Source organism: Rhinichthys klamathensis, unplaced genomic scaffold (assembly GCF_029890125.1).
Source record: "Rhinichthys klamathensis goyatoka isolate OS25496 unplaced genomic scaffold, OSU_Roscu_1.1 h1tg000004l_1, whole genome shotgun sequence".
NCBI classification, from domain to species: Eukaryota; Metazoa; Chordata; class Actinopteri; order Cypriniformes; family Leuciscidae; genus Rhinichthys; species Rhinichthys klamathensis.
The window spans coordinates 6,043,251-6,069,741 of NW_026606557.1; the positions used below are offsets into that span (position 1 = coordinate 6,043,251).

Sequence of the window (26,491 nt, forward strand, 5' to 3'; positions counted from 1 at the left end):
TTTAGGGGGGGGCGGGGGGGCATCATAAAGGAATTATGCTTAGGGCACCAAAATGGCTAGCAGCGGCACTGATCTGGCATAACATAATTATCAGCTATTTGGTATCGTCCAGAATTTAATCAGCCTACGTTTTTCCCCTTTTTTGCTTGACCGGTGATTTTATCGTGTTTTAAGTATGTTTAGATATTTAAACTGACTGTAAAACAAGATAACAAGACGTTCTGATAAAGAGACATATTTTTGCAGACCTCTTTTTCATGTTACTGTACTGTTTCTGAAGCATTACAAGAACCATCAGTAGCTTCAAGAGGCAACCAGAAGCAATCTCTGATGCAATCGGCCTGAAAGATGTTGCCGAGGAAGCAGAGAGCACAATTTGCATGTGGCTTAAAACTAGCACATAGAAGTTTAATGAAGGAACGGTATCGCAAGGTTAATGACGACGCAAACCCATTATCACAGAGCTGCTCTAAGCTGCCTGCCATGGTGACGAAAGGTCTCAGAGTGTGTGTGTGTGTGTGTGTGTGTGTGTGTGTGTGTGTGTGTGTGTGTGTGTGTGTGTGTATGTGTGTATTTTCATAATGTTGGCATGACAATGTGTCCTCAAGTGTCAACAGAGCAGATGAGAAAAGTATACAGTTGTCACTGTCGGATGACACCTGTATACACACTTTGACTGACAGCAAGAGGCCAGCACCGCTAGCAATTAAAAACTTTAATTAATCAGAGCTATTTAAAGATGCCCATTCATCCCCCTCGGCAGGCGCACAGACGTGAACGAAAGATAAACGGCAAAGCCACCCCCCCCCCCCCCCCCCCCCCCCTCTTCCTATTTTCCTCTCTTTCATCTCTGCCCCTCTCTCTCACATGCCTCCATTCAGTGAACTAAATCAGGTCTGCATGACCAGAGTGACACAACAACAGCAGTGTGAGATTTCCACGGCTTAATAAAGTAACTATAATCTTTAACAGCTTATCTGGATCACTATCCATTTCCTAACCATTTGTGCTACAGACATGAACAATACATTAAATGGTGCGTCTTGTTGAGGAGAGTTGTGATATTAGTTTCACAAGTGCTCCAAAATGGACGTTACTGCACATGCACGGAAAAAAACAAATATAAAGCAAAGAAGTATATTCAACAGGATATTACTAATTAACATAAATAATGATTGAATCAAATTTACATAATAAACGTATGAAAATATACATTTTGAAATATGAAATATGGCTCTTAAAGCGTTCCCTGTACAAGGAAGGAAGGGACGCTGCGGAAGCCACATCCTGCCCGAAGGGAGGTAACATGTGGAGAATACACATATGAACTGGGCAGATGACCGGGCAGTAACATATTAGGGATGTGCATTTCAATAACTGAGGCCGATGTGATATGCATCTTGATGCATAGCCAACGATACAACACATTAAAGATACATATAAGCAGCTACTGATGTGATGCAATACGATTCACTGCTATTACGATGCGGTGTGATCCGATTTCAATTCAAAGCGATGCTATTCAATGTAATACATACAATGCAATTGAGAAAAATATGATGGTATGCAATTCAATATGGTATAGGTAGTTAACTTTTATTTCTTTTTTCAGACATACAGCAAATCATAAAGTAGCTTAAGTGCCATCTGACTAGATTTGGTTTTCACAAAATATTAAATAATAACAGACATTCTTTTCCTGTCTCCAGTTACACTTTTAACAGCTCACACATTTAACAGTGAAAAAATGTAAGGATGCTCAGGGATAAACAATGAAGAAATGTTCCATAACTTGCCGGTAGGCTAACTCAGTGAGCAGAAAGCAGGTGCTGTTTTAACATAAACAATAAAAATAAAAATAAACTTTTCCCGAACAGGTCTTTCATAACTGTATGAAAAAATACTGTATGAAATGTAAAATATATATATATATGAAAAATATTTACATTTATTAATTTAGCAGACGCTTTTATCCAAAGCGACTTACAAATGAGAACAATAGAAGCAGTGAAACAAACAGAAGGACAACAATATGCTCTGCTGCACTCACGCTGTGTCGCGCTTCAAGTGTGTTGTAAAATTAGTAGTAGGCTACTGCCTGTATATTTTATAGCGGCACGACATATTTTACAAATTGCTGTTTCCAAAAAAAAAAAAGTGTTTCCAAACACTGGATTTATAATTATTTGGTGGAAGATAGAGCTCCGCCATTCAGGACACGCCTCTGTCTCCGTAGTGTTGTAATACGTCATATTCACGTAGCAGCTGCAGCAGCAGCAATGGTGTTGAGAGAACGCGCTTGAGCAACAGTTCAGAAAGGAGAAATCAATTTTTACAGTTACATAATAAAATATTGGTCACGTTCTAAATAGTAAAGTATAGCGCATCTACTAATAATTATATACGTATGAATAAATACTTTTTTACCGATGCAGATATGTTAAAAACAATGCATCGCGATACAAATGCCAACTTGTATCCGATGCACACTTATTTAAATCGATGCATCGCATCGTTAGCTTTTATGCCGATGCACCGATGCGAATCGCTGAATCTTACCATCCCAACAACATATGGAAAGTCACTGTGGTGGCTCCAGCCTATGACAGGGGGGAGACTCAACTGGACAGTGACGGCAGAGCAGGCTCTGACAAGGGAAGACACGGGCTCGCCGCAGGGAGCCATACCGTGGAAGAATACACATATGGGATCATCGTAGGGATCACAGCATATGGACCCAGCCTAACACAGGTTCCACCAGTGCATACGAGTGATAGGCCTGGCTTCGGACGTTCCACCACGTCCGTTGCCGAAGGGTATGGAGGAACTCGACAGGGTTCGGCTAAAGAAGGGGAACTCAACTGGAGCAAAAAACTGCGCACGTATCCAGTCCATAGGAGGGGAATTGTGCACAAGCCGACACAACAAACCGGGCTTAGAGTGAAACTGGCTTTATGTGAAGGGAGCCCACGGGAAGCAGCGGTTCGACTAAGGTGTTGCCCAGCCCCCAACTCTAGAAAATCTGTCAGCGAAGCACTCTGTGTCAACGCCTAGGCGGGAGCACACACTCATTTAAGAGGAGCTCACCAACTAAGTGGACTTGTGCATCTCGGGATTTTCACCAAGATGAAGGCAGCCACATTTCAGTGGGCCAACCTCGCTTGGAAACAGCCTTCCCTCTCTGCTGAATTCCTTAACAGATAAGAGCTGGTCTGAGGTCCTAAGGCTCGCATTCTGTGCATGTATAACCGCAATGAAGCTGACGGACAGAGAAAGCCAGGGCTGGGTCTGCCTTCTCCGGGGCAGCGCTTGCAGGCTCACCACCTGGTCCCAATTTAAGGGAGAGGTAGGAACCTTGGGCACATATCCAGACCGGGGTCTCAGCTATTGAGAGTTAGCGGGCCCGAATTCCAGGCACAAGTCGTTGACCGAAAGCGAGCAAGTCTCTACCCTCTAGTAGAGACCATGCGAGCAGGAGAACTGTTTAAAAACAGAATTTTTAACTCACTGCCTGCAGTGGCTCAGGGGCGGTCTCTGCAGTGTAGAAGCACCAGATAGGCCCAAGAGGATAAAGAGGGGCGCAGGGATGACCCTTGCTCCCTCAGGAACCTGACGATCAGGACGTGCTTCCCATGCTTCTGCATATGATGTTCGTCATCATATTGAGGGTGAAGGAACAGCCTACTCCAACCCAACTTGCAGGAAAGAGAGCACTGAAATGACCGAACGCTCTCAGGATCTCCTCACGAAGAGAAGACTCATTCAATGAATAGGTTCCACTTCTAACTTAGCGAAGCACAACTGCCTTATCTTAAGGGGTGCTTGCAGAAGTGATGGTCACTGCCACATATCCTTGTGGTAGCCACCTGAACCTCCCCGTCCAGTTTTTTTGAACACGGGTGCCATCATGCCCCGTCCCTGAAATGTATTCAGGGGAAGTCAGGAAGGCTATCGAGGGAACTAGATCTGGTTGGGCAAATAAGGGGCAACTATCAAGACCTGTTCCACTCCTGACTTAGCACAGTAGGTGCAAGCGACATGGGCACACAAGACAGGAGCACTGCTCAACACTAGATGTGAAGATCACTGAGCTTCAAGAGCATCTCTGCTCAACACTTAAGTGTAAAGAAATTCAGTGAGCTTCAGGAGCATTTCTGCTCAACACCTGAGTGTGATGAAAATCACTGAACTTGAGCAGCACAAAGCGATAATGAATCGCATAGCCGCTTTCTTTTTGCGGGGCCCCGGGGTCAGTTGAGAGCCAGTGTCTGTCCAAGGGATGTCCGCTCAGACAGAAACACAACTGGCAGAGGGATGAGTCCGGAGATCCAACAGCGACCCCGAAGCTGGACCGCCAGGGGATGGAGTCTCCACTCTCCCTGGCCATAGCTGTCATGAGGCTTGTTGGCGGCACGATTCAGCAGGCCGGAAGAATTTTATAGTGGAATGAAGCGACCTCAGAAGCTTCTGACTCCAAGGAGGAGGTGACGGGCGAGTTGTGACATGCGAGGGAAGCTTTGCGCAATGGTCGCGATGTTGTTTTTTCAGACCAGTACCAGCTCGCTGAGCAGCGGTGGTTCAAAGCAAGGTGAACTGCCAACTCGAGGTAATGAATACCAATGCAGTCGGAGGTCACCCAGGCCTCTGTTAAAGCATGCCCTTTGTACATGGCCCCTCAGTCTGTGTTAGTGGACCTGAAGGTCTGAACACGGGCTGAGAGTTTCTCTTTTATCACACAGGGCGTGCCGCTCTGCCACAGTCACCTCGGGACTCGATCATCTGCGTCTGCCATATGACCAAGAGCCTCTGAAATGTTTTTCAGTGCGACCCTTTCTCACTTCTAGCACTAGCCTAATACACTCTTCTTGAAGAGACGTGTTGGACCAAGTCCTTCTCCTGAACTGAAAAAAGAGATACTCTCTCCCAGTTGACCTGAAGACCCAACTGGCTATGGAGCACTCGAAGGGTAGGACTTCTACTGATACTTCGTACCCTCGACGGAAGAACACAGAATGGTCTGTGGAGCGGAAGGATAGAGATCTGAAGTACTGTCCTTCAGGTCGAACGCTGCAGGCCAACCTTGGGGACGGAGCATTCGAAAATGCATTTCTGTGTAGTAATTGAACAGAGGTTTTCAAAAAAGGGCCTGTTTCAATTGACACTGGTCCAAGATGGCCATAACCCACCACATATTTAGGGTACAATGAAGTACGGGTTAATAGAAACCGGGCTTCATATCGGCTGGAGGAGAGGCTACATCGTGTCCTTCGCCAGTAGGACTGCGACGTGCGCACACAGGACAGGAGCAGCGCTCAACACATAGGTGTGATAAATATCACTAATCTTAGGAGCATCTCAGCTCAACACCTAGGTATGATGAATATCACTGAGCCAGGGCGAAAGCCAATCAAAATTAAATCGCAAGCCGAGTCTGCTGGTAGTTTCGGGGCCAGGTGGAGCGGTAGGAAGCATCTTTAGGCTTACATACACCGTGCCAGGGGCCAGGGAACCAGGGATGCATAAGAAGGCGGATGACTGGGTCCGCTTCTTTTGGGAGCCAGCGGTGGAACAGACACACACACTAACAAAGACTCCACCCCGCCCTCACCCAGGGGGAGGGAGTGGATCGGTGACCAACTCCAAGAGCCTCATCCTCCATCCCTGAGCGGCCCGCTCCGGAATGCTTTCGCTGTCGCTTGCCACCTGGCTTGGCAGCGCCTGGAGCGGACTGGGCGTCCCTACTGCGGCCGGCTCCATGCTGAGGCCTGGCTGGAGGTTGCTGCGGAGGCCCAGCGGGAGCGGCGGCAGGGGAACACCCTCGACGACGAGCAGGCGTAGGAACTGCCACCGGCGGCGGGGTGGAGGCAGCAGCGGGCCGCCGGGCAGGATGTGCCAGATGGCCTGCGTATGCGCTTGGGCGGTAGAGAACTGTTGGACACAATTCTTCGCCGCGTCGCCGACCAATTGGGGACCAATTGGGGCGGATGCGAACCTTGTCCGCATCCGCCATATCAACCAGGCTGAGCCAATGATGGCGCTCCAGGACCACTTAGGTGGACATCGCCAGACCAATCACGACACTCGTGCCTCGGAGGGCGAGGTCGGAAGCACTGCGGTGCTCACCTATGAGTGCACGGTCTGGGCTACCCTCGTGTATGTCCATGGGTGCCCTAGCCTGACAGACCTGTAGCAGCGCCATGGCACGCAAGAGGAGGCGGCTTGCCCACAGGCTTTGTAAGCTCTGCCCGTCGGAACTGACGAGAACTCACAGGCCTTAGGGGGGAGACGAGGATCCCCCCAAAAGGCAGCGGCCGCCGGACACAGGTGCACCTGTGTCGTGACAGACCGCTCCACTGGAGGGATAGTCTCGTAACCCTTCACCGCTCCTCCATCAAGGGAAGTGAGGGGGAAAAGCTATTCAGGCAGTTTCTGGCAGAGAAAGGTGCCGTCCACAACCTGGTAAGCTCTCCGTGCATTTCGGGAAAGAAAAGCACTGGGGCGGCGAGCTGAGAACTAGAGCGGCCCGCCCCGAGATACCAATCCTCCAACCGAGACTGAACGGGACACGGTGGAGGGTTCCACTCGAGCCCGGCAGCCTGGGCGGCCCGTTTCAGCATAGCTGACATTTCTGGATCTGGCTCGGCCAACATTACACTCCCAGAGGGAGATAACACAGCCGAGTCGTTATCTCCAGAGGCCAGCTCACCCTGCTGCTATCGACATCTTATCCTCTGGGGGAACCCCAATTGAAATTTGGGAACCCCAATTGGCTGATCGGTCCATTACAGAGGGACCAGCATGTTTAACAGGAATTCCATTGGCTACGGTGTGATGGAGGAATTAGGAGCCCACAGGCAATGGTTACCGGGCGAGACATACATCACTATCCTCCGATTACCCATCCCACACGGCACCCGGGGGATGGGGCATGGTAATGGGGACTCGCGCTTCGCGGACGAAGGCGGGTCTCGATCTCAACACCGCAATGGGAACATGAACCGTACACAATAGCTTCTTCAGCATGCTGTAAGCCCAAACATGTGATGCAACAATTGTGACCATCAGAGAGGAAAAGGGAACGACCACATCCAGAAACGCACAGGTGGCATGACATCTTGAAAAAGACGAAAACGCACCCGTGTTGCTCTTTCAGGAAATAGGACCCATCACCAGTGCCGGAGCACACAGGGGAATGACCGCGGCAACACAGTGAACTGAAACAGTGAAGCACTCACTTTTCCGCCCTCTAACCAGCCATCAACACACACAAACCTTTAGAATTTGTTGCTGTTAAAACAGCAGTTGAGAACCCAAAGTTCGCAATCACTGCTGCACTCGTGCTGTAGAAATCACCAGCACTGGGAGTGTCTTCCAGAAGAACACCGACACACTCGCTCGTTGTAAACAACAGCACTCTTCAGAGACATCAAATGATCGGCTCCGAAGCGAAAGGCAACTAGTGCGTGCATCCACTTTCGTATTTATACCCGCGCCGCGAACACCAATTTCCATTGGCTCGTTCAATAGTACTCGAAGACGATTGGCTCCCTGGCGTGATCCCCATTCAGTCCACGTCGACTACATCTGACGTTCTCGACTGAAGGGGAACTGATGTTTTGTCACAAAGCACAAGTTTTGATTGAGAGGTCTCTTAAGATTGAGATTTGATTGAGAATGTCTTGATTGAGAGGGGTTCAGCTTACATGAAAACACTTCTGGGTTCAAACGCAGTATGTGAGTGGTTCATCACTTACTGGCTGTCATGACTCTCAAATGGGACGTATAGTGACTGATGCCCTCAAAGGCTGATTTGTGCTGCCCTGTGTGTGGCATGACTTGCAGAGTCGTCTTTTATCTCTGCTCCTTTTAAACAGGGATTTCATGTTGAAACTAGTTTTTAATCTTTAATCGGCATTGTTAGGCAGCAAATTAATTGTTTTGCCGCAACAGTCGGTAATGAAAAGGGGAGAGATATGCCACAAACATGAAAACACTGGCACTGAAGAGACAGATGCATTAAGAACATTGTGAAAGGTCAGACATTAACCTAAACACATAAACTGTGATTTTAACTAATCCATTAATTATGTTTTACATGCAAGCACATGTGATTCATAAAAAGCCAGATAGATAGATAGATAGATAGATAGATAGATAGATAGATAGATAGATAGATAGATAGATAGATAGATAGATAGATAGATAGATAGATAGATAGATAGATAGATAGATAGATAGATAGATACCCAGACAGACAGAAAGAACGAACATTTACAATAGCTGTTTTGGTTGAACTGCAGTACTGAAGATTAATGTTTGTATAGTGCTTTTCATAAGTGCTTTATACTCTAGTTAGGAGACTAATGTTGTGTGAAAAGAAGTGCTCTCTCAGATGTTCAGATGGGCAATTCCATCCCTGAAAATATCCAGACACTGCGATATGAACACAAAGCGGAAATTGGTCCTTTGATAAGCTGTAAACAAACCCCTCGCACATATACAGTCACCATATGACAATACAAGCAGAAGTGCAGCCACGAGTGTGACATCGAATAATACCAAACATTTACACATAAAGGGCATACATGGACACACACACGGACACACACACACACACACTTACACACCTCAACGCCACCAGCAGCTCACTCAGAGAGTCACAAATGCTGACAAGGAAATGGACAAAAAATTGAAAGTGCCAAAACAATTCATCATTCTGCCCTGGGAACGGCCTCCGTCATGCTCATATTTCTGCTCTTTAGTATATGTCATGTTAAATCAGTATTTTGAGAGCTCATGTGCCATGTTTTATTGAAGTTAAAATCATTAGTCGTTTATAGATTATACACCAGAGTAATACATGAAACCTCCAGACTAGAGGTATCAAAATTATACAGCAAAAAACATCATTAATCATTCCATTAACAGAATGCAGGTATTGCTTCCAAACAGATTTGGCTGTTATTAAATCTAAGTGCAAGTAATTCCTGCTGCATGAGACATTCAATAAACACAAACCTTGAGGCTATATATAGTTTACAGCACACAAAAAAACGTTGTTGCGAAACTTAAAAATATTATGACTTGGCAATTGGCTATTTTACTCTTCCTGACATTAACAAATTATTTTCTTAATAAGGAACTTTGTTTTGTTTATATTTATTTATTTATTTATGAATTCATTCATTCTCTCCTGATATATATTTTGAATAAGGTATTTTTCTTACACCATTTGGTAAATATTTTTTTCTTGTTTCAAGAGGAAGTCTTACTTAATGTTTCTGGATTTATGCTTAAAACAAGATAAAACTGATTAAGTAAATTATTTTTTTGCAGTGTGTGTGAAGTGCCTTGATGAATAAGAAAATAAAATCAGTTGTTGTATGTCTATATGCTGAGTACAGAATAATCTAGAATAGTGAAGCTGATGTTTTATGCATTTCCTTTTATAAAGTGCTGGTCTTGCTCTCACCAGTGAAAGAGTGATGGTTCCAGCGGTGGGGCGGCTTATCTTTGTGAAGAGCCTGTGCCCCAGAAAGCCCTTCTGTACCAGGGACCTATCAGTTTCAGCCAGGTTAGCACAGTGTTATGGTAAAACTGACCTTTAATGTGTTTTCGAGAGCAATGTTAAAGCATACAAATGAGGTAGTACACCGCCTGAGGAGCAAACAAAAGAGACACAATAAAACCACAGCACAACACAATAAAACACATAGAAATTAAAATATCATGTCGAGCTGTGAAAATTGATGCTTTAAGAGAATTGCAATTACAAACCACTGCATATATGAAATCACAAAGCTTCTTGAAAGTGCAGCAGAATTGCAAAAAAAGACAAGCTTCTCAAACTCTCCAAGCCCCGCCTCACACTCGCGCCATTGGTTGAGCCAATGTTACGGTGTCATTTTGTGCGCGTTTGTTTGACTCAGGAGGCATTTACACGACACACCCTCAGTTCCACTAAATCTCACAAATCAGTTTTTTACAACAGTAAACACTCTTTTCATGTAGTCGCAATGTTATATTGTGTCGTTTATTAAAATAAAACTGATTAAAACATGTAGACTCCACTTCATTGATAGTAGGCTAGGCTTATGTTGAACTTAATTCTTGTTCTGAAAACAGATGCTAAGTTACTCAAAAAATACCTCATCAGTTGAATGTGTATTAATCATGTGGCAAATTTCCACATCAAATTATTACATTAATAAAGCTGTATATAATCATGTCTGTTGGATGTAATCAAACTATTTCTATCTGAATTATCACAATTGACCTAATGTAATTTTCTTTAAAATCAAACTGATTTTTTTTCACCATAGAATACAGCTTCGCCTAACAAAGTGTACATAAAGAGTGGGGGAAATACTTATTTTAACTGTGACTAGGTAAGAAATTACATCGTTATTGTTAGAAATGTCTTAAATACTCACCCAACTTTAGCAGTAGGCTATCCGTCGAAAGTTCTCAAATGGCGGCAAAAAAAGTTCCTTGCACACAGTCCAAACAGCTCTAAGTGACATGCGCAGTTGGCGTGGTCAGGCCAATAACTTAAATTTCAGTCATTAATCCAAGTAAATTCACTCTAATTACACGTGCAACCTAGGCCATTTACATTTATTAAAAAAAAATACATCTGCTTATAAATGTATAATATTTAAATTGATCTAAAATGAGATTTATGGTCATCCAATGAATGAGCACTTTTTTGAGTGTATGAAGCAGTACATAAAGTGTTGAATGAAAATGTCTCTGAAACATCTGTGTATTTAGCACATATTGCATTTATTTCACTTCAGCTGTGGTAAAGTATGCAAACACAGCGCGATCGAGCGTCACTACGGGAAGCAGAAAGTGTCCGACTTCACGTCTCCGTTTTCAGCTCCTCCACGCCTGCACTCGCCAACTCTCACCGATCGTTACATCCAGCCGCAGCGAATGTCGAACACACCTATTGAATAATGCTGTGCGTTTCAAGGCACTTCAGTGGACCTTTAATGACTACAAGTAACGCCAGCAAACACTTCATTAAATAAATAATAAACAGCTGATTTGGCTGAAATGCATAATTCATGGAACAAGTTTTGACTGTATATTGATTGTTTATGTTGCTATGAGATCTATTTGTTGTAACGGAATTGACCAATCAGCATCAAGGACCTGAATCCGTTGCTATTTTGTATAAAACTTTACAAAATGTATATAATCATCATAGGCCAATTGTAATTCATTACATATTTCTTTAATAAAAGATCTGATTCTGCTGAATAGTTTGCTATAGTAGCAAACTTGAAGTTCTTTTCTTTTTGTGCTTTTTGCAACTCACAGCAAAATAGCATTTCTTTGGATCAGTAATTGTCCCTCATCAGCACAGCACTCTATTTCATTAATAAATGTGTGAAATGTCAATATAAATACTACTGCATAATTACAGACCAGTTTAATGCTTCATTTTGAAATCTATGCATGTAAAGTAGGCCTACATGTGTTAAGCAGTACAATAAGCCTGTGTCTGTTTATAGCAATGAAAGTAAAAATACTATGGTAGTCTGCCAACCTATTAAGTTGTACCTAACACAAGTTTTTATGTCGTAAAAAAGTAACAAAAGCGTCTTTATTGAATAGGTCATGCAATCTTCCTTTTCAATACTGGAGACAAATTCCACTTACGTATGTGTTCTGAACTTCTGACATAAGGAACGGCCCGGATAATTGGGTTAATTGCAAAAAGCATGCAATTAGCTGTAATAGAAGTAACCACTGTTGTATTCGAGTACTGACTCACTGCTGAGAGTAGCTAGTGGATCTATAACAATGTCTTCTATGGAAGCAAGCAAAGTGCACTTATAAAAAGCATTTATAAAGGTCAATCAAATGTCATGTTTTGGGCAGGCAGTGAGATGTGATTTCTAAAAAGAATCCTCAGGGCTGTGGACATGAGGGAATAAAGAAATGGAGCAACAGGTATGTTCCTTGAATTGTGTATCTGTCCCAAATAGCACGCAAGAACAGAATGTTTCTGTCTCAAACAGCAGACTATGTTCAAAATAGTATTCCAAAGGTGCTCGGATACTATTTCAGGTGGATTTTTGAAGTCTGCATCCAGGTATGCTTTTTTTTTAGGTATTACCCACAATCCCCTGTGCAACAGAAGTGTTGGTGAGGTGATGATGACTGTCACTGCAAAGCAAGGGCTGCCTGCCACACAAAATGTTTCAACCTAAAAGTAATAATTAATTTAATTCAAGTAGTTTGATTATATGCTAACATAAACAGTGTATTACATTGAAAGTTATCCCAAATACTGGGGCACTTTTTCTGAGTTCCAGTGAAGTCAGAATTTGTTGCTTCTTGTAGTGCACAGGGGCCGGTTGCATAAACCACTAAGACAAGTTAGTCATCCATTTTTTCCCCTTTTAGACAGTTCTAAACTTTTTTTGAGTCAGATACGTAAAAACATAGTTTGGAGGTTTATACTAACCCCAAAAAAATGAAAATTCTGTCATCATTTACTCACCCTCAAGTTGTTCCAAACCTGTACGAGTTTCTTTCTGTTGAACACAAAATAAGATATTTTGAAAAATTGTTGGTAACCAGACAGTTGATGGACTTCCATAGTAGGAAAAATAATACGATGGAAGTCAAAGGTTACCATCAACTGTCTGGTTACCAACAATTTGTCAAAAATTTTATTTTTGGGTGAACTATCACTTTAAGACACTGTGTTAATGACTGTTTATGTAACTGGCCCAGAACACCACGTAGCCTAAAGTTTTAGGCTACACAGTAAATTACCCTATTTAAACACCCTATTTTAAACAAAAAAAAAATGCTTAAATTAGGCAATGGTCTTACATTAGCTACATGATTGCATAACCTAGAGACAGATGTCGAAGCTTTTGTTTTTTCCTCTTGATAATTGTAGGCCTACACCTACAAAACAAGGGGGGAGGGTAACTATATAACTCAGATTCATCCACATTTGATATGCAAAAAACACACTTATTAGTAGGCTATTTATATTCCACAAATTCAAATAAAATGTATATTTAACTGAGGTTAAGATCACAGCATTTTAGGGAATTTGGAGCTACTATAGCTCGTTGTAGCCTAGGCCTACATCTGTTTAGATTTGGCGCCCTCTAGACCAGCACTGATACTGAACAAGTGGAAAAAGAAGCAGGGATTCTGATGATTCCACAGTCGAAAATCATTTTTATGAAACTCAAGTCCCTCTCAATTCAGTCAATACATGTATTGCGAACACACCCAGACCTTGTATGCTGCTTCATCAAAGGCATTTGCATTGTTTTTGTTCTTTAATGCACGTATATTTTCGTTGATGTTTTGTGACTATATTCATAACACGTTTAAGATTTTTAGCAATTTAATTAGAAAAGCCCATTGCAATGAGTCGTTCGCGTATTTGTTGCAATATAGGCTAGTTTGCGAAAAGGATCTGGAAAAAGCAAGTGCATGATGAGTCCTTAAGTCACACCTTAATAATCGAAGCCGAGTCCTTAAATACTAACAGACACCGAAGGCTTTAACGGTCTCAGTGTATACAGCGAGTTGTCAAATAGGCTATAGACATTTATATCACCCTATAATATTTGGCAGCTATTCAGATTTGCACGTCTTCAAAACATCACTCTTGGCGTTTGTCAGTTATTTTCAACTACCTTGAATAATTTTAGTTGGACTCCAAGACGTGTCTGTTGTTTTTTTTGGTCTGTACATGGACAACATTATTTCAAATATGTTGCAAATGTATGTATGAGCGGGTCGAGTCTACGGTCCAGTTTAGATTTGTTGTGCAACACTGCCACCTGTTGGAAACCTTTCAATAAAACAATTAACCACGAGAGCTCGTGATTATTTTACCACTGTTCAAGATTTATTCTTTTGCACGACGTGAAATGACTTTTTGAAATAATAACGTTTAATAATAAAGGCCAATGATCAATAAATATAAGCATTTATTGATTGAAGTAATGATCAGAATACACCTAGCCGAAAAAGCATAACTTTGTTGTTTACGGTTGCCACAATTGGGCGTAGCCTATATTACCCGTTTTACGACTCGATTTATTAGTAAAATAAATTATAGATACGTTTTATTAACATAAAATACATTTCCAAAAAGATGGCTCGAAGATGATTTCCTCCTCCATGTTTTACGACTAAAAACTGAGCAGTTGTAGCTCTTTTCAATAGAAAATGTAAAACTTGTCAAAAGGGGTTTTTAAAGATTTAGATTTAGTATTTGTGTTTTTGTAATGATTTACTGTATCTTTCGGCTCTCTTATCCCAGTCATTTTGGATTATTAATGTGATCATTAAGCACTCAGAGCATCTAATTTGATTTCAGAAATAGGCTATGCCAGCTCAAAGAGTTGTCACTGTCATCATACTCACCCTCATGTTGTTCCAAACCTGTATGAGTTTCTTTCTTCGGTTGAACACAAAAGAAGATATTTTGAAGAATGTCGATAACCAAATACTTGATGGACCCCATTGACTTCCATAGTAGTTTTTTTTTCCATAACATGGAAGTCAATGGGGTTTAAACAACTGGTTACCTATGTACTTCAAAATTATTGAAAAAAAAAATCTTCTTTTTTTAATGTTCAGCAGAAGAAATAAACTCATACAGGTTTGGAACAATTCGAGGGTGAGTACGCTTAAATGATGACAAAATTCTCACTTTTGGGTGAACTATCCCTTTAACAAGCTTCAATCCCCTATTACCAGCAGGCGGCACTTGTAAACTATGAAAAACAATGATATTATGATCACGTGACCTCAATATGTGAAATCAATTTTTACTAATTGCAGCTAAAATCAAGAACTCATGTCAAAAGCTATATGGCTTGCTTAAAAATCCCTTTCAATTGAGAATTTCACCCAAAAACAAAACAAAACATCATGTCAATTTGGAAATGTGCTTGACATTTATAAAGACAATAAAATAAGTGTATTTTGAGTATGGTACACACACACAAAGTTGAAGGCACCTTGACATAGACAAACACTAACAGTTCTGCCTTGGATTCAATCAAAGACAAACAAAACAAATATTGAAATGAGACTTTAACCCTTGAATTTAGAACTCTATTCTTAACAATACAATCTTTATTCATCAAGAATAAAAAACTAATAAGACAATAGTGGTGTTGTGATGCCTAAAATATATTATTTCATATATATATATATATATATATGAAAAACCGAAATTTGCTTTTGTTACCTAGAATAGTTTTTCTTAGTTGCTAGTACACTGTGCATTGTTGATCAATCTGAAATAGCAAATGTGTGCAGTTTCCTCTTATATAAATGTGATTTACTGTTTATTTAATATACAAACACTTATTTATATACTCAATAAATTATATTCTTTTATTGCAACAAACTATTTATTGTACTACATATCTGTAGATTTGAGAACGGTGGCTTTTCTCTGCAGATTATGAGACTTTGATTGTCATAATTTTGTACTGCTGCCGAGTACATCAACTGTTTGTGCAACAGTCTTATGGAGAAACAATAAAGGAGCTACTTATTACTTGGGAAATGTTAGGTCTTATCGACTTATAGATGTGGCATTCATGTTACTGCAGACTTACTGAAGCATATGCAACACTCACTGCTGTAAAATATCATTTTTGGCCACTCAGATCTTTAAAGCAAATACTTCAAGTTAAAAACGGTGCATTTGAGCTGGACTTCTGCCTGCAGAGATAGTTATGCTTTTCGTTTCAGTTGCCAAATCACATCATCCAGGTGGCAGATGGAAGATCTTCGTGGAGGACAAGTTGAGTGGATCATGGCTCTGCTGATAGACTGCATTTAAAAGTCACCATCAGACAGAGTCGCCACGGGAACTGATGTGTCTGTTGAGCAATAGCTGTGAGTACATGGCACCCTCCTGCATTGTTTTCCATGCAAAACAAGGAGAAAAATGATTCCAACCTCCTGTACCTCATTCACTCACATAACACACACCCTGAGATACTCATTCATCCTTAGAGGAGGAGTGTATTAGCCCATTGTGCGGTGATCCCCCCGGAGCAGCAAGCCGTGTTGGGACATAATGAGTGTTAATCTGAAGCTACTCATAGTGTTTGTTATAGTGCATCTCTGCTGCAGCGGGTTGAAGGGGAACAAGGTCATTTGTTAAGCGCGATGGTAGCATAAGTTGTTGGGATGTAGCCCTCGTCCCCGTTGTTCCGGCGCACCCGCGTCCACCCATCGCCCTTGTCCTCCTCCACTACAGACAGCACCTCTCCTTCCTGCATGGATATGGTTCCTTCGCTGGAGCCTGTTGACAGATGGATGATGGTGGAGGCGAGTGTCAGAGGACAAGTGGTGGGGATATGATATTCGCCATTGCTTGTGCGATACCTTGTAATCATACCTGGGAAATTATAGAGCGCTGTGCATTGACCAATAGGTGCGGCGAGTTCCTCTTCCTCAAAGTCGTCATCAAACTCGGTGTAGATGGCATGGGAGGGGTCCGTGTCATCTGAGAGAGCTCCAGGACTAAAAAAAAAAAAAAGAGCACAGGACAATTCTGATTATGTAGATGCAATCTAATCGCCTTGACCAGATTAACATTATGTTACGGTTTCTAAAAAAATCTGAATAAGACTGCTGACATATTCCTGCTTATTTGAATTCTGTGTTTATTTATATCTCTGTGTATCCGCATTACTAAGTAATTTGAGTACAACAAGAGAAGTGAAGCTACGAGAACTCAAATGACGCATTACAAACATTTAAGAGGAAATTAATGTTCCTTAATCATTTGAGAAGAGCTTGCTCTACTATGACAACATGCTATTACTGTCAAAACTCATCATTTATTTCCCAGTGCCCAGATGGGGTGTAAAAATGACTCATTCTGTACTAAAGCAAAGTTATGACTTCAACATTACACAGTAATAATAATAATAATAGCAACAAGAGAGAGATAGAAAGAAACTAAGGCAAAACATTACTAACATATCTGACTTTCAATTTAATTGTGATTTTTTTTTTTTATGTAATAACTTCTAGCTTCTAAAGTGTGTCTGTTCCAATTGTGTATCTTTATTATTTAGGGAATTTTTCTTATTTAGTTTTTTATTAACACAGTGAAATCACATCCTACATTTTGCTATTCATTGCACTCTTGTGTGCTGTTGTCAAGGACACAAATGATAATGAGTTGATTAAATTACTTATAGGATTCATAATAATGAATAAAATATAATGGTATTTACACAAGAGAGTAGAAGGAAAACAACATGCAATTGGAATTTATTGGAAACATGCTGATAACACTGGTCTACATTTTTACAAATCGTCTGCCTCCGAGATAAAATGTGCTATTTATTATGTATTTTAATGTGCTGAATTCAAATATGACAATTAAAACAACTGGCTGTTTCAAAGATATTTAAGTTTTCACATTTTACATCTACAGCCAGGTGAAACTCGAAATATTAGAATATAGTGCAAAATTTCATTTATTTCAGTAATTCAACTTAAAAGGTGAAACTAATATATTATATAGACTCATTACATGCAAAGTGAGATATTTCAAGCCTTTATTTGTTATAATTTTGATGATTATGGCTTACAGCTTATGAAAACCTAATTTTGACTTTGGGGTTTTCATAAGCTGTAAGCCATAATCATCAAAATTATAACAAATAAAGGCTTGAAATATCTCACTTTGCATGTAATGAGTCTATATAATATATTAGTTTCACCTTTTAAGTTGAATTACTGAAATAAAATTACTTTTGCATGACATTCTAATTTTTCGAGTTTCACCTGTATGTGTATTGTGTAGTAGATAGTACCCGTCACCCGTTTATGTAACCCTTTAAAAATCTGCAAAAGGGTTATATAAATCAAAAGGTAAAAAAATAATGTGCATAGTTTAGTCCTAATCAGTGTCTACTATGCGCTTCTTGGCTTGTCTCTTGTATTCATTAAATGGAGCATCTCTTTGTCACTGTCCAGCAATAATCTGCAAGCTTTGATGGGCTCCATTTGAAAATGTGCCCCTTTGCAAAATCAAACACTGACAATTTAAGACACTGTATGACAGCGGTGCAAAACTTAGTTCCTGGAGGGCCACAGCCCTGCAGAGTTTAGCTTCAATCCCAATAAAACACACCTGATCCAGGCAGCTCATCTAGTCCTTCAGGCTTATTTGAAAACTACAGGATTGCGTATTGGAACTAAAGTCTGTAGGACTGTGGTGGACCTCCAGGAATTGAGTTTTGCACCCCTGTTGTATGATTCCTACAAGCTGACATAGGGCAAATTGTTCAGCAGAGTGACGTAAGCTTTGTTATGATTGCATCATCCATGACTTCTAGGAATAACGGTTGCGTTTGAGATCGCCCCCTTTACCCTTAAATGGGTCCAAAACCATAGTGGATGTTATCGAGTGCCGATGTACAACCGACGTACGCTCAACGGCTAGAGAATACCCATAATGCACTGTGAGAGTAGAGCGCCGAATTAATTCCCGTGTCTGACCAGAAGATGGCGCCTGCAGATAAATCATACATTTTCCAAAATGCTGGTCCAATGTGGCTGTGCGTAATATCACACAGGTGTAAATTAATTTTTAATTGATTACTAAATTGTTTAATTAAGGTTTATACATAGTTGTTTCCATGACAGTTTGACGTTTCATCTTACTACTGGAGCTGCCAGTTTGCTAAGTTTTAAAAAATTATTAAACGGCAAGCACAAACTATTCAAAAGCAACAGCCCTTCCGGCGCACTCAGTGTCCGAATTCACTCGCTCATTTTCATTTACTCTTTCGAAGAAAACTATATTAGTGGACTAATGTAGGGAATAGTGAATGAGGGTTTAGGGGGCGATTTCAGACACATCCAACATGATGCAATTCATATCATGTATGACGTAACACCAGCTTCAGATGGCATCATTCATTGTTTTGCCTATAAAGCAAGTACTGACCGAACCCAGTCATATTCATAGATCCAGTCAAAGATGTATTTTAGTCATTTCTGTTGAGATCCCTTCCCTTTATTACTCATCCTCCGCCATTCCCAAGTCAAGGTCATATACTAGCCCAATAGTATATCTTGAAAACTAGAGCCAATCAACAATTTTAAGCATTGTTTTGTTTTTCTCAATGACCCAGAATTAGTGAAGTTTGACTACATTCATTTCAAGAGCATTTTGGTTGTAGACCAGTTTAATATTCCAATAGATGTGAAGCAGAAGAAAAAAAAACTCTTTTTCAGAAGGATTAAAGTGATAGTTCACCCAAAAATGAAAACTCTATCATCACTTATTCACCCTCAAGTTGTTCCAAACCTGTATGGGTTTCTTTCTTCTGTTGAACACAAAAGAAGATCATTTAAAGAATGTCTGTAACCAGACAGTTGATGAACCCCATTGACTTCCATAGTAGGAAAAAAAATACTATGGAAGTTGATGGGGTCCATCAACTGTTTGTTACCAACATTCTTCAAAATATCTTCTTTTGTGTTGAGCAGAAGAAACAAACCCATACAGGTTTGGAACAACTTGAGGGTGAATAAGTGATGGTTTTCATTTTTGGGTGGAATATCACTTTAAAGGGGTAATCGGATGCCTATTTTCCACAAGTTGGTATGATTCTTCAGGGTCTTCATGTAACGTTTGTAACATACTTTGGTTAAAATTCCTCAATGGTTATGTAAAACACCACCCTTTTACCTCCTCAAAAACAGCTCTGTTCACAGCGACCTGTCTCTTTAAATGATAATGAGCAACTGCTCACCCCACCCCTCTCTTCCATGGGGCGTCGACACAAGACATGTAAAGTCCTGGCTTGGTGGACAGTATACAAATGCCTGAGGGTGGAAATATGCTAATAGGGGACAGTCCGTCAGTGGTCGTGGGCGGAGCATGAGCAATATAACATCACATTGCTCAGAAAATCCAAACGGCTCGATTATTAAGAGTGTTTAGGCTTTTTGAGGATTAAATAAAAAAGGAGTGAATGGACCATACAAAAGGGAAACACCATATAAAAGTGAATTTTGCATCCGATGACCCCCTTTAATCCGAATACACACCATAATCAGAAATAAAACTGACCTGCCGGGGTTGTGAGCACCGTTATTGTTCAGAGAGTGAGTGGAGTATCGTATCGAGTCTCCCCGGCCGCCTGCTTCTGCAAGCCAGGACTACAACAAACCAAAACCAAGACGTGAGTGTGCTGAGAAAGTCTTTATGAAGCGGATGAAGATTTACAGACAGTGTTAAAACTGAAACCTCATATTTGTTGAGATCTCCTCGCAGTCTTTCCATGTTTTGTGCCGTCTGAGTGATCTGAGGTGCCAAACTGGCGGGATCTCCCATCTGAGGGTTTTTTTCATATACATCTTTCATCTTACCCAGAGCCTCACTGCAGAGAGATATTAAGATAGAAAGAGATTGATCGTAAAAGACAAAGAACAAACAGATACGGTTACTCGTGGCACTCAACGCCACTGATTCCTTAGAGACCTGAAGAGCTTAGTAAACAAAGCCCAGACCCCGGTAACCCTGAGGATTCAGCTGTGGCCGGTTGCCATAGAGATGGTTGTCGGAGAGGCGACTCACCTCTGATCCATTTCCTTCTGCAGCTCCTTGCTGATGTCGTCGATCTTTTGCTGCAAGCGTTTCCTGCGCTGCTCAGGAGGAAGATGGGTGAAACCCTCCGTGTCCACAGGCTGAGAGAGATCGGGGGAGATAGAGTCACTCACAGAGATTCACACTAACACACAACCCCACCAACACCACGAGATAAGCCGTGAAAGACGTGAACCAGAGACCCAACAGTAAGAGTTCAGGTTTGCAGTAGCAAAAGATGCAACGTAGCAATTCGTCACCAGGGTAATTACACCGCCTGTTACAATTGTTCCACTTAAGCTGTATGCTTTAACAAGATTTTGGCAACACATTTTTCATTTATGACAAGTAAGACATGCTTAAATGGGTGATAAGCAGTTTTACTCAAAAGAATGTTCTGGGCTAAATAAAACAAGCTTTTTGAACAGAATTTGTGACATGCTGTCGACTATTCTGTAAAGGAATAGTGACCGGAGGGGTTTAAAGGCAGAGTTGTGAAGCTAATATTTATGTTAACACAGTTACATGAAATATATTTAGTAGGGCTGTCAAACGATTAATTTTTTTAAACAAATTAAATCACACGATGTTAATTAATCTTAAATCGCTAATTAATCGTATGTCAAATTTGGCTGAGAAATTACCCCCATAAGATAATTTAAAGTCATATTGTGTTAAATAGCACAATATCGACATTACAAAAAGTAGCTTTAGAAAAATTATTGGTAACACTTTACTTGAAGGGGTGTGCATAAGACTAACATGACACCTTCATAATCATGACATGACACATGTTATGAATATGAAGGAAGTTTTATGCATGTTTGTGACAACTGTCATTAAGTGTCACTTGCTCAATTATGACATTTTTAATGCAAATATGACATTGTTTGATATGTCTTTGTTATGACACCTTGACATAAACCAATACATCATAACCTGTCAGTGTCTTTGTCATGACAACTTGAGATTACTAAGACAACACAACCTGTCATAAACATGACATAGCAGTTTAATTATCAAACTTAAGAAACCACTTAGCTTTATTGGTTAACATTACATTAAACTGTCAGGTGGTTGGTTTTGACATTGGCTGTCATGAAGCCATTATAACTGTTTAATGACAAATTTAATTTGTACCACTGTAGTTGAGGTCATGAAAAATATTCATGACACAGTTATAATGGCCTTATGACAGCCAATGTCAAAACCAACCACATGACAGTTTAACTTAATTTAATGTCAAGTTGTCATGACAAATACACTGACAGGTTATGATGTTATGGTTTATGTCAAGGTGTCATAACAAAGACATCTTAAACAATGTCATATTTGCATTCAAAATGTTATTGAGCGAAAGACACTTAATGACAGTTGTCATAAACATGCATAAACCCTACTTCATATTCATGACATATGTCATGTCATGGTTATGAAGGTGTCATGTCAGTCTTATGTACACCCCTTCAAGTAAAGTGTTACCAAATTATTTTATTTGATTAAACGTTTAGGCTTCAACGACCACGAGGGTGAGTAAATGATGACAGAATTTTCATTTCCGATGAACTATACCTTTGATGGGCTTTTTATTAAAATGGTAACTGAAATCTTTTTTTAATGAAATGATACTCTAAATAAGAAACTAAAACTGCCAGTAGGTGGCAGTAAATGTCTAAATGAGTAAGTCATTGATTCACTCGATTAATTGAAACAGCTGATTCATTCAGGAATTAAGCAAGTGGCTTTCTTTATGAATGGGCCATTGAATCATTGGTTCACCCGATTTATTCACTAAAAACGTGCACCATGACGCCCTGCATTAGTTTGCCACCATCAACTGTATGAAATAGGTCTAGGGCGGGACGGATGTGTTAAATGAGTCCATTTGAACAACAATATTTAGTAAAATATTTCATATTGATTACTTCCTTTGAATGCCGACATGTGTGCACTTGAAAGTTTGGGCTTTTTATGCATACACTATATGCGTACAGTGCGTGACGTAAATTTTATCATCAGCATATACTCACATGTACTGTATGTGCAAAGCTGGATTTTTCTAACCTGCACATACGTGTATCTTGAATTTTTGGGGGGGGGGGGGTAATTAGGCTTGCCGTTTCACGGTCAAAAAAAGAAACAGATGAGACGGAATACAACAACAGCAACTTTAGTTTTAACAAGTACAAAAGACAGTCATAACTTTTGGAGATAGAAGTTACAGTCAAATATCGCAGACACTGGACAAGGATGAAACATTCTCTTGTGCATGTGTCGAGCGCCTGTGCTAGACTTTAAAGTTATATTTTATTTTAAAGTTGGATATTACTTAGAGCAGACTGGTTTAATAGCAGAACTAGCCTAATGTTAGTTGAATGATGATATAATGGATACACGATCAAAAAAGCGTGACAGTTTCATATTTTTAGCTTTTATTCATAGTGCTGTAGACTTGCCCCATAGACCTCCTCCAAAAGTGTATTGCCGTTTTCAATTGTTTTTACAAACCCGAGGGAGAGATGATGTCAATAGGGTACAGATTTAATTTAACCAGGAATATTCCTTTGAGCAACCCTCAATGCATTTAAACCACGTGCATAGATTTATAAATGCAACTTTAAAACATGTCCAATATAGTACACCATAACATCCTGGCTTAAGCATCAATGCATACATTATGTGTTTATATGCCTTTGTGTTGCAGTGTCTCACCCTGGAATGGCTTGTCACGGTTTAAGAGCCATGGTATAGTGTGTGCGGTTAATAAGCCCAGAGCCTTCTGTGCCTTTTACTGAGAATGGCCACCTCTACAATAGTGAATGATAGAAAATCTGTCATTTTAGAGCAGATGTAGAGGTGGTCATATGTGAAAATCCTCAGAAGAAGAAAAAAAATCCAATAAAGACAGAGGAAGTGAAATACACATGTATACGGCAAGTACGGCCCATACCATTTTAAGCTTCTCTGGAGCAAACTAAGAAAGAGAGAAATAAACAGACAGTGCTTTATACGCTGGCATCACACTAGTCAATTTTTTTCCTTCTGTTTCTTAGTGTCTCTCATGCTGGTCACTTCACTTTTGTCTAGTTCTGGATCTTACAAAAAGCAGCTCTGACTGCAGTGAGAGACGCTGATTTCAGATCTTAAGCTTCTTGTAGGAACCCTGAAGTATCATGCAATATCATGAAACATGATTGTATTTGCACAGCCCTAGTAGATGTGCATAACCAATAAGCTCTGCTTCAACGACTGACATGCTCAAATCTCATCCAAAAAGCATAAAATTGCTGACCATTGTCGACCGCGATTGTGTAAACATGCATTTTTGGCATTCGCCCTGAACTTACATGGGCAACAAAATAAGAAAGCAAAGGCATAACAGTCTACTTTTATTTTAATTAAGTAATGTTTTCACATAAGCTGACAAGTTATGCTGGAAAACATGAACATACTACAAGCTCCAGAGGGACAAACACACAATCACACTCACTCAAAGGACAAAGTTACTATGTGAAGTGCATTCTAATCCAGACTTTTCTCCTGTTCTTATTTCAGCAAGCTTCATGTTGATTTGATGCCAATATGGGACGTTGAAATGCATGGGAAATATCCGCAAGAAATATTTGACACCAAACTTTCATTCTTAATCGCGGAGTGTGAAAGACTCACTGCCAGAAGAGGTTGAGATATCAGCCACAGCATTCGGTAGGTTACATCTCCTACTGTTATCAGTTCTTTCGAGTTGGCTTAGCTGTGATGTCAGCCTTAGCTACAACTCAGTAGGTGTTATAAGTGTACTAGAGGAGTGTGGCAGGAATAGGTGAAAAGTTGGTGCTGTTGTGGTGGAAGATGAGTGGTGAAAGAGCTGTGATTTCTACTTCATTTCATGTGCATGTGACCACTACTCAGACCCAGATCAATCTAGTGCTGCTGAACGCCTTAAAGAGACGTGCCAAAAACAGCAGGTGTAGCAAACTTGCTTGATCCCTGACCGGTCACACTCACCGTTCTCTTGAGGGTCCGGAAGGAAGAGATTCGGGGTTTGACTGTCTTATTGATTTCCTTCAAACAGTACGACAGGGGGTCCCGGCCAAACTTTGGGGAAGGGGGTCCGTTAGCGGGCGAGGGGGTGGGGGGTGTGGAGAAAGGACTGAGCGAGGACGAGGGAAGCTGGGACAGACACCAGGCACAAACCCAGAGGAACACAGGGACAGGACGGCAGGAGAGGGATAGGGGGGAGGGTAAAAACAAACAAAAAACACATATGACAAGGGAAAAATAAAGAGACACCATCAAACACCTCAAAGCAACATCAAAACAGCAACGAGGACAACACTGGACCAACCTTAGCAAGAGCCAAGAGAAGCAAGACAAAGAAAACCCAAACCCACAACAGCCCCAAATCCACAAGCCCCAGCAAAGCAATCAGCCAGATGAAGAGGCAAACAATGGCTCCATCAGAAAACAATAAAAGTCTTGGCTTGTTCAATGGATAATGTGGCCTTCAAGAGATGCAGGAATGATTGTAAGGACATACATGAATGGCACCACAATTTAAGGTCATGTAGATTACACAACTATGGTCTATGCAAACTTTGCTTAATGTTGATGAAAAACAATTATGAAGCTTTCTAAAAAAAATTGAGGTGACAGGACTACCCATCACTACCCAAACATCATTACTAGCCCAATTTTCTTTTCTTTTTATGTGGCAGCATGAAAACAGACACAAAAAAACAAGGCATAAATTACACGCCTACAGCGAATCCACTGCATTTTCTAAAAAGGTTCTGGTCTTTGTCAGAAAAAAAATGCAGAAATTATGCCAAAAATGTCCATTTCACTCAAACCAAATTCTCTTGAGAGCACATCACATTGAATTTGTGATAACCAAATGCATACGCTTTTCCAGAAGAATTTGCACTGTAGGCAGCATTAGAATAGTCAATGTAAACAATCTACACAACTATTACTGTTTTACGCCCCACTATGGATGTAATGAGTGGAGCCACTTTTTGCCCAATTAACATTCAGAGGTTAAAGTTGGATTGCATTGCAACAAAATGGACTAAAAATTAAAGGAGCCCTGATAATTCAGTGAATAAGCTGTGCACACTTGCTCTTTTCAAAAGTGAGCTCCCTACAAAGACAACCTCAGAGGTAAATCTACAGCTCAAGAGTTGATTCCATAAGAAGTTGACAATAGCTAAGATACTAGTTACTCTAATAAGCACAAAAAGTATTTGAAGCACACAAGAAACTCAATTAATGCTCACATGTTGATTCAAAAACAACTGACTTATCAAAAAAAAACAATACACAAATATTGGATGAAATCATGTATTAATTAGATGGAACTACTTTTAAAAAAAGATATACATTGCAATCTGGGATTATTGTTGTAGGCTAAATTTGATGCTAGTAAGACATCTTATATTGCAGCATAATTTTGAAATATTTTTCACATTAGGAGGACCTGTGACCCTTTTCTAAGTGTTCTAGGTGGGCAGTTCACAAAGTGGAACAGAGCAAATAAGCTTCACCCTGATACAATAACTTTTTAAAAGTTTTAAAACCTACAATTGCATCAAACAATCCTCTACAAGTTTTATGGCTAAACGAATGACAGCTTGGTGCTAAAAATAAGTATTTCCCCTTAAATTGGTTTTAGCTTCTCGACATTGCGACTGTCTCAGCCGGAAAGCAAACATGCACGGTGAGCAAAAAGTAAAGCGTCAAAGATGTTTGATCTACACGACTAAGGGTAAAGGAAGAGGGAATTAGATTTGCGGTGCAACTTTTGTAAAACACGACAAAAACTCCATGATATTTCCTTACTCGCAAGGTAAAGAATGG

General features: G+C 40.5%; 3 protein-coding genes across 6 annotated transcripts in view; 1 reads left to right on the top strand and 2 right to left on the bottom strand.

Annotated features, from left to right (window-relative positions):
- Window positions 1-26,491, bottom strand: part of dnmt1 (DNA (cytosine-5-)-methyltransferase 1) — a 265,280-nt gene that overhangs the window by 113,561 nt on the left and 125,228 nt on the right. The window lies entirely within an intron of this gene.
- Window positions 1-26,491, top strand: part of p2ry11 (purinergic receptor P2Y11) — a 173,134-nt gene that overhangs the window by 47,883 nt on the left and 98,760 nt on the right. The gene's annotated exons all lie outside the window — the stretch shown is intronic.
- The window catches only part of trip10a (thyroid hormone receptor interactor 10a), a 37,012-nt gene continuing 26,370 nt past the window's right edge, over window positions 15,850-26,491 (bottom strand). The window contains exons 10-16 of one of the 4 annotated variants that reach the window (XM_056252861.1): window positions 24,641-24,805; window positions 23,586-23,609; window positions 20,627-20,736; window positions 20,297-20,429; window positions 20,120-20,208; window positions 16,418-16,542; window positions 15,850-16,321 (exon numbers count right to left, since the gene is read on the bottom strand). In XM_056252861.1, coding sequence (XP_056108836.1) covers window positions 16,170-16,321; window positions 16,418-16,542; window positions 20,120-20,208; window positions 20,297-20,429; window positions 20,627-20,736; window positions 23,586-23,609; window positions 24,641-24,805 — 798 coding nt within the window. In that variant the 3' untranslated portion in view covers window positions 15,850-16,169. The remainder of the gene's footprint in view (window positions 16,322-16,417; window positions 16,543-20,119; window positions 20,209-20,296; window positions 20,430-20,626; window positions 20,737-23,585; window positions 23,610-24,640; window positions 24,806-26,491) is intronic. The other 3 variants (XM_056252869.1, XM_056252877.1, XM_056252882.1) reach the window with 3 other exon arrangements.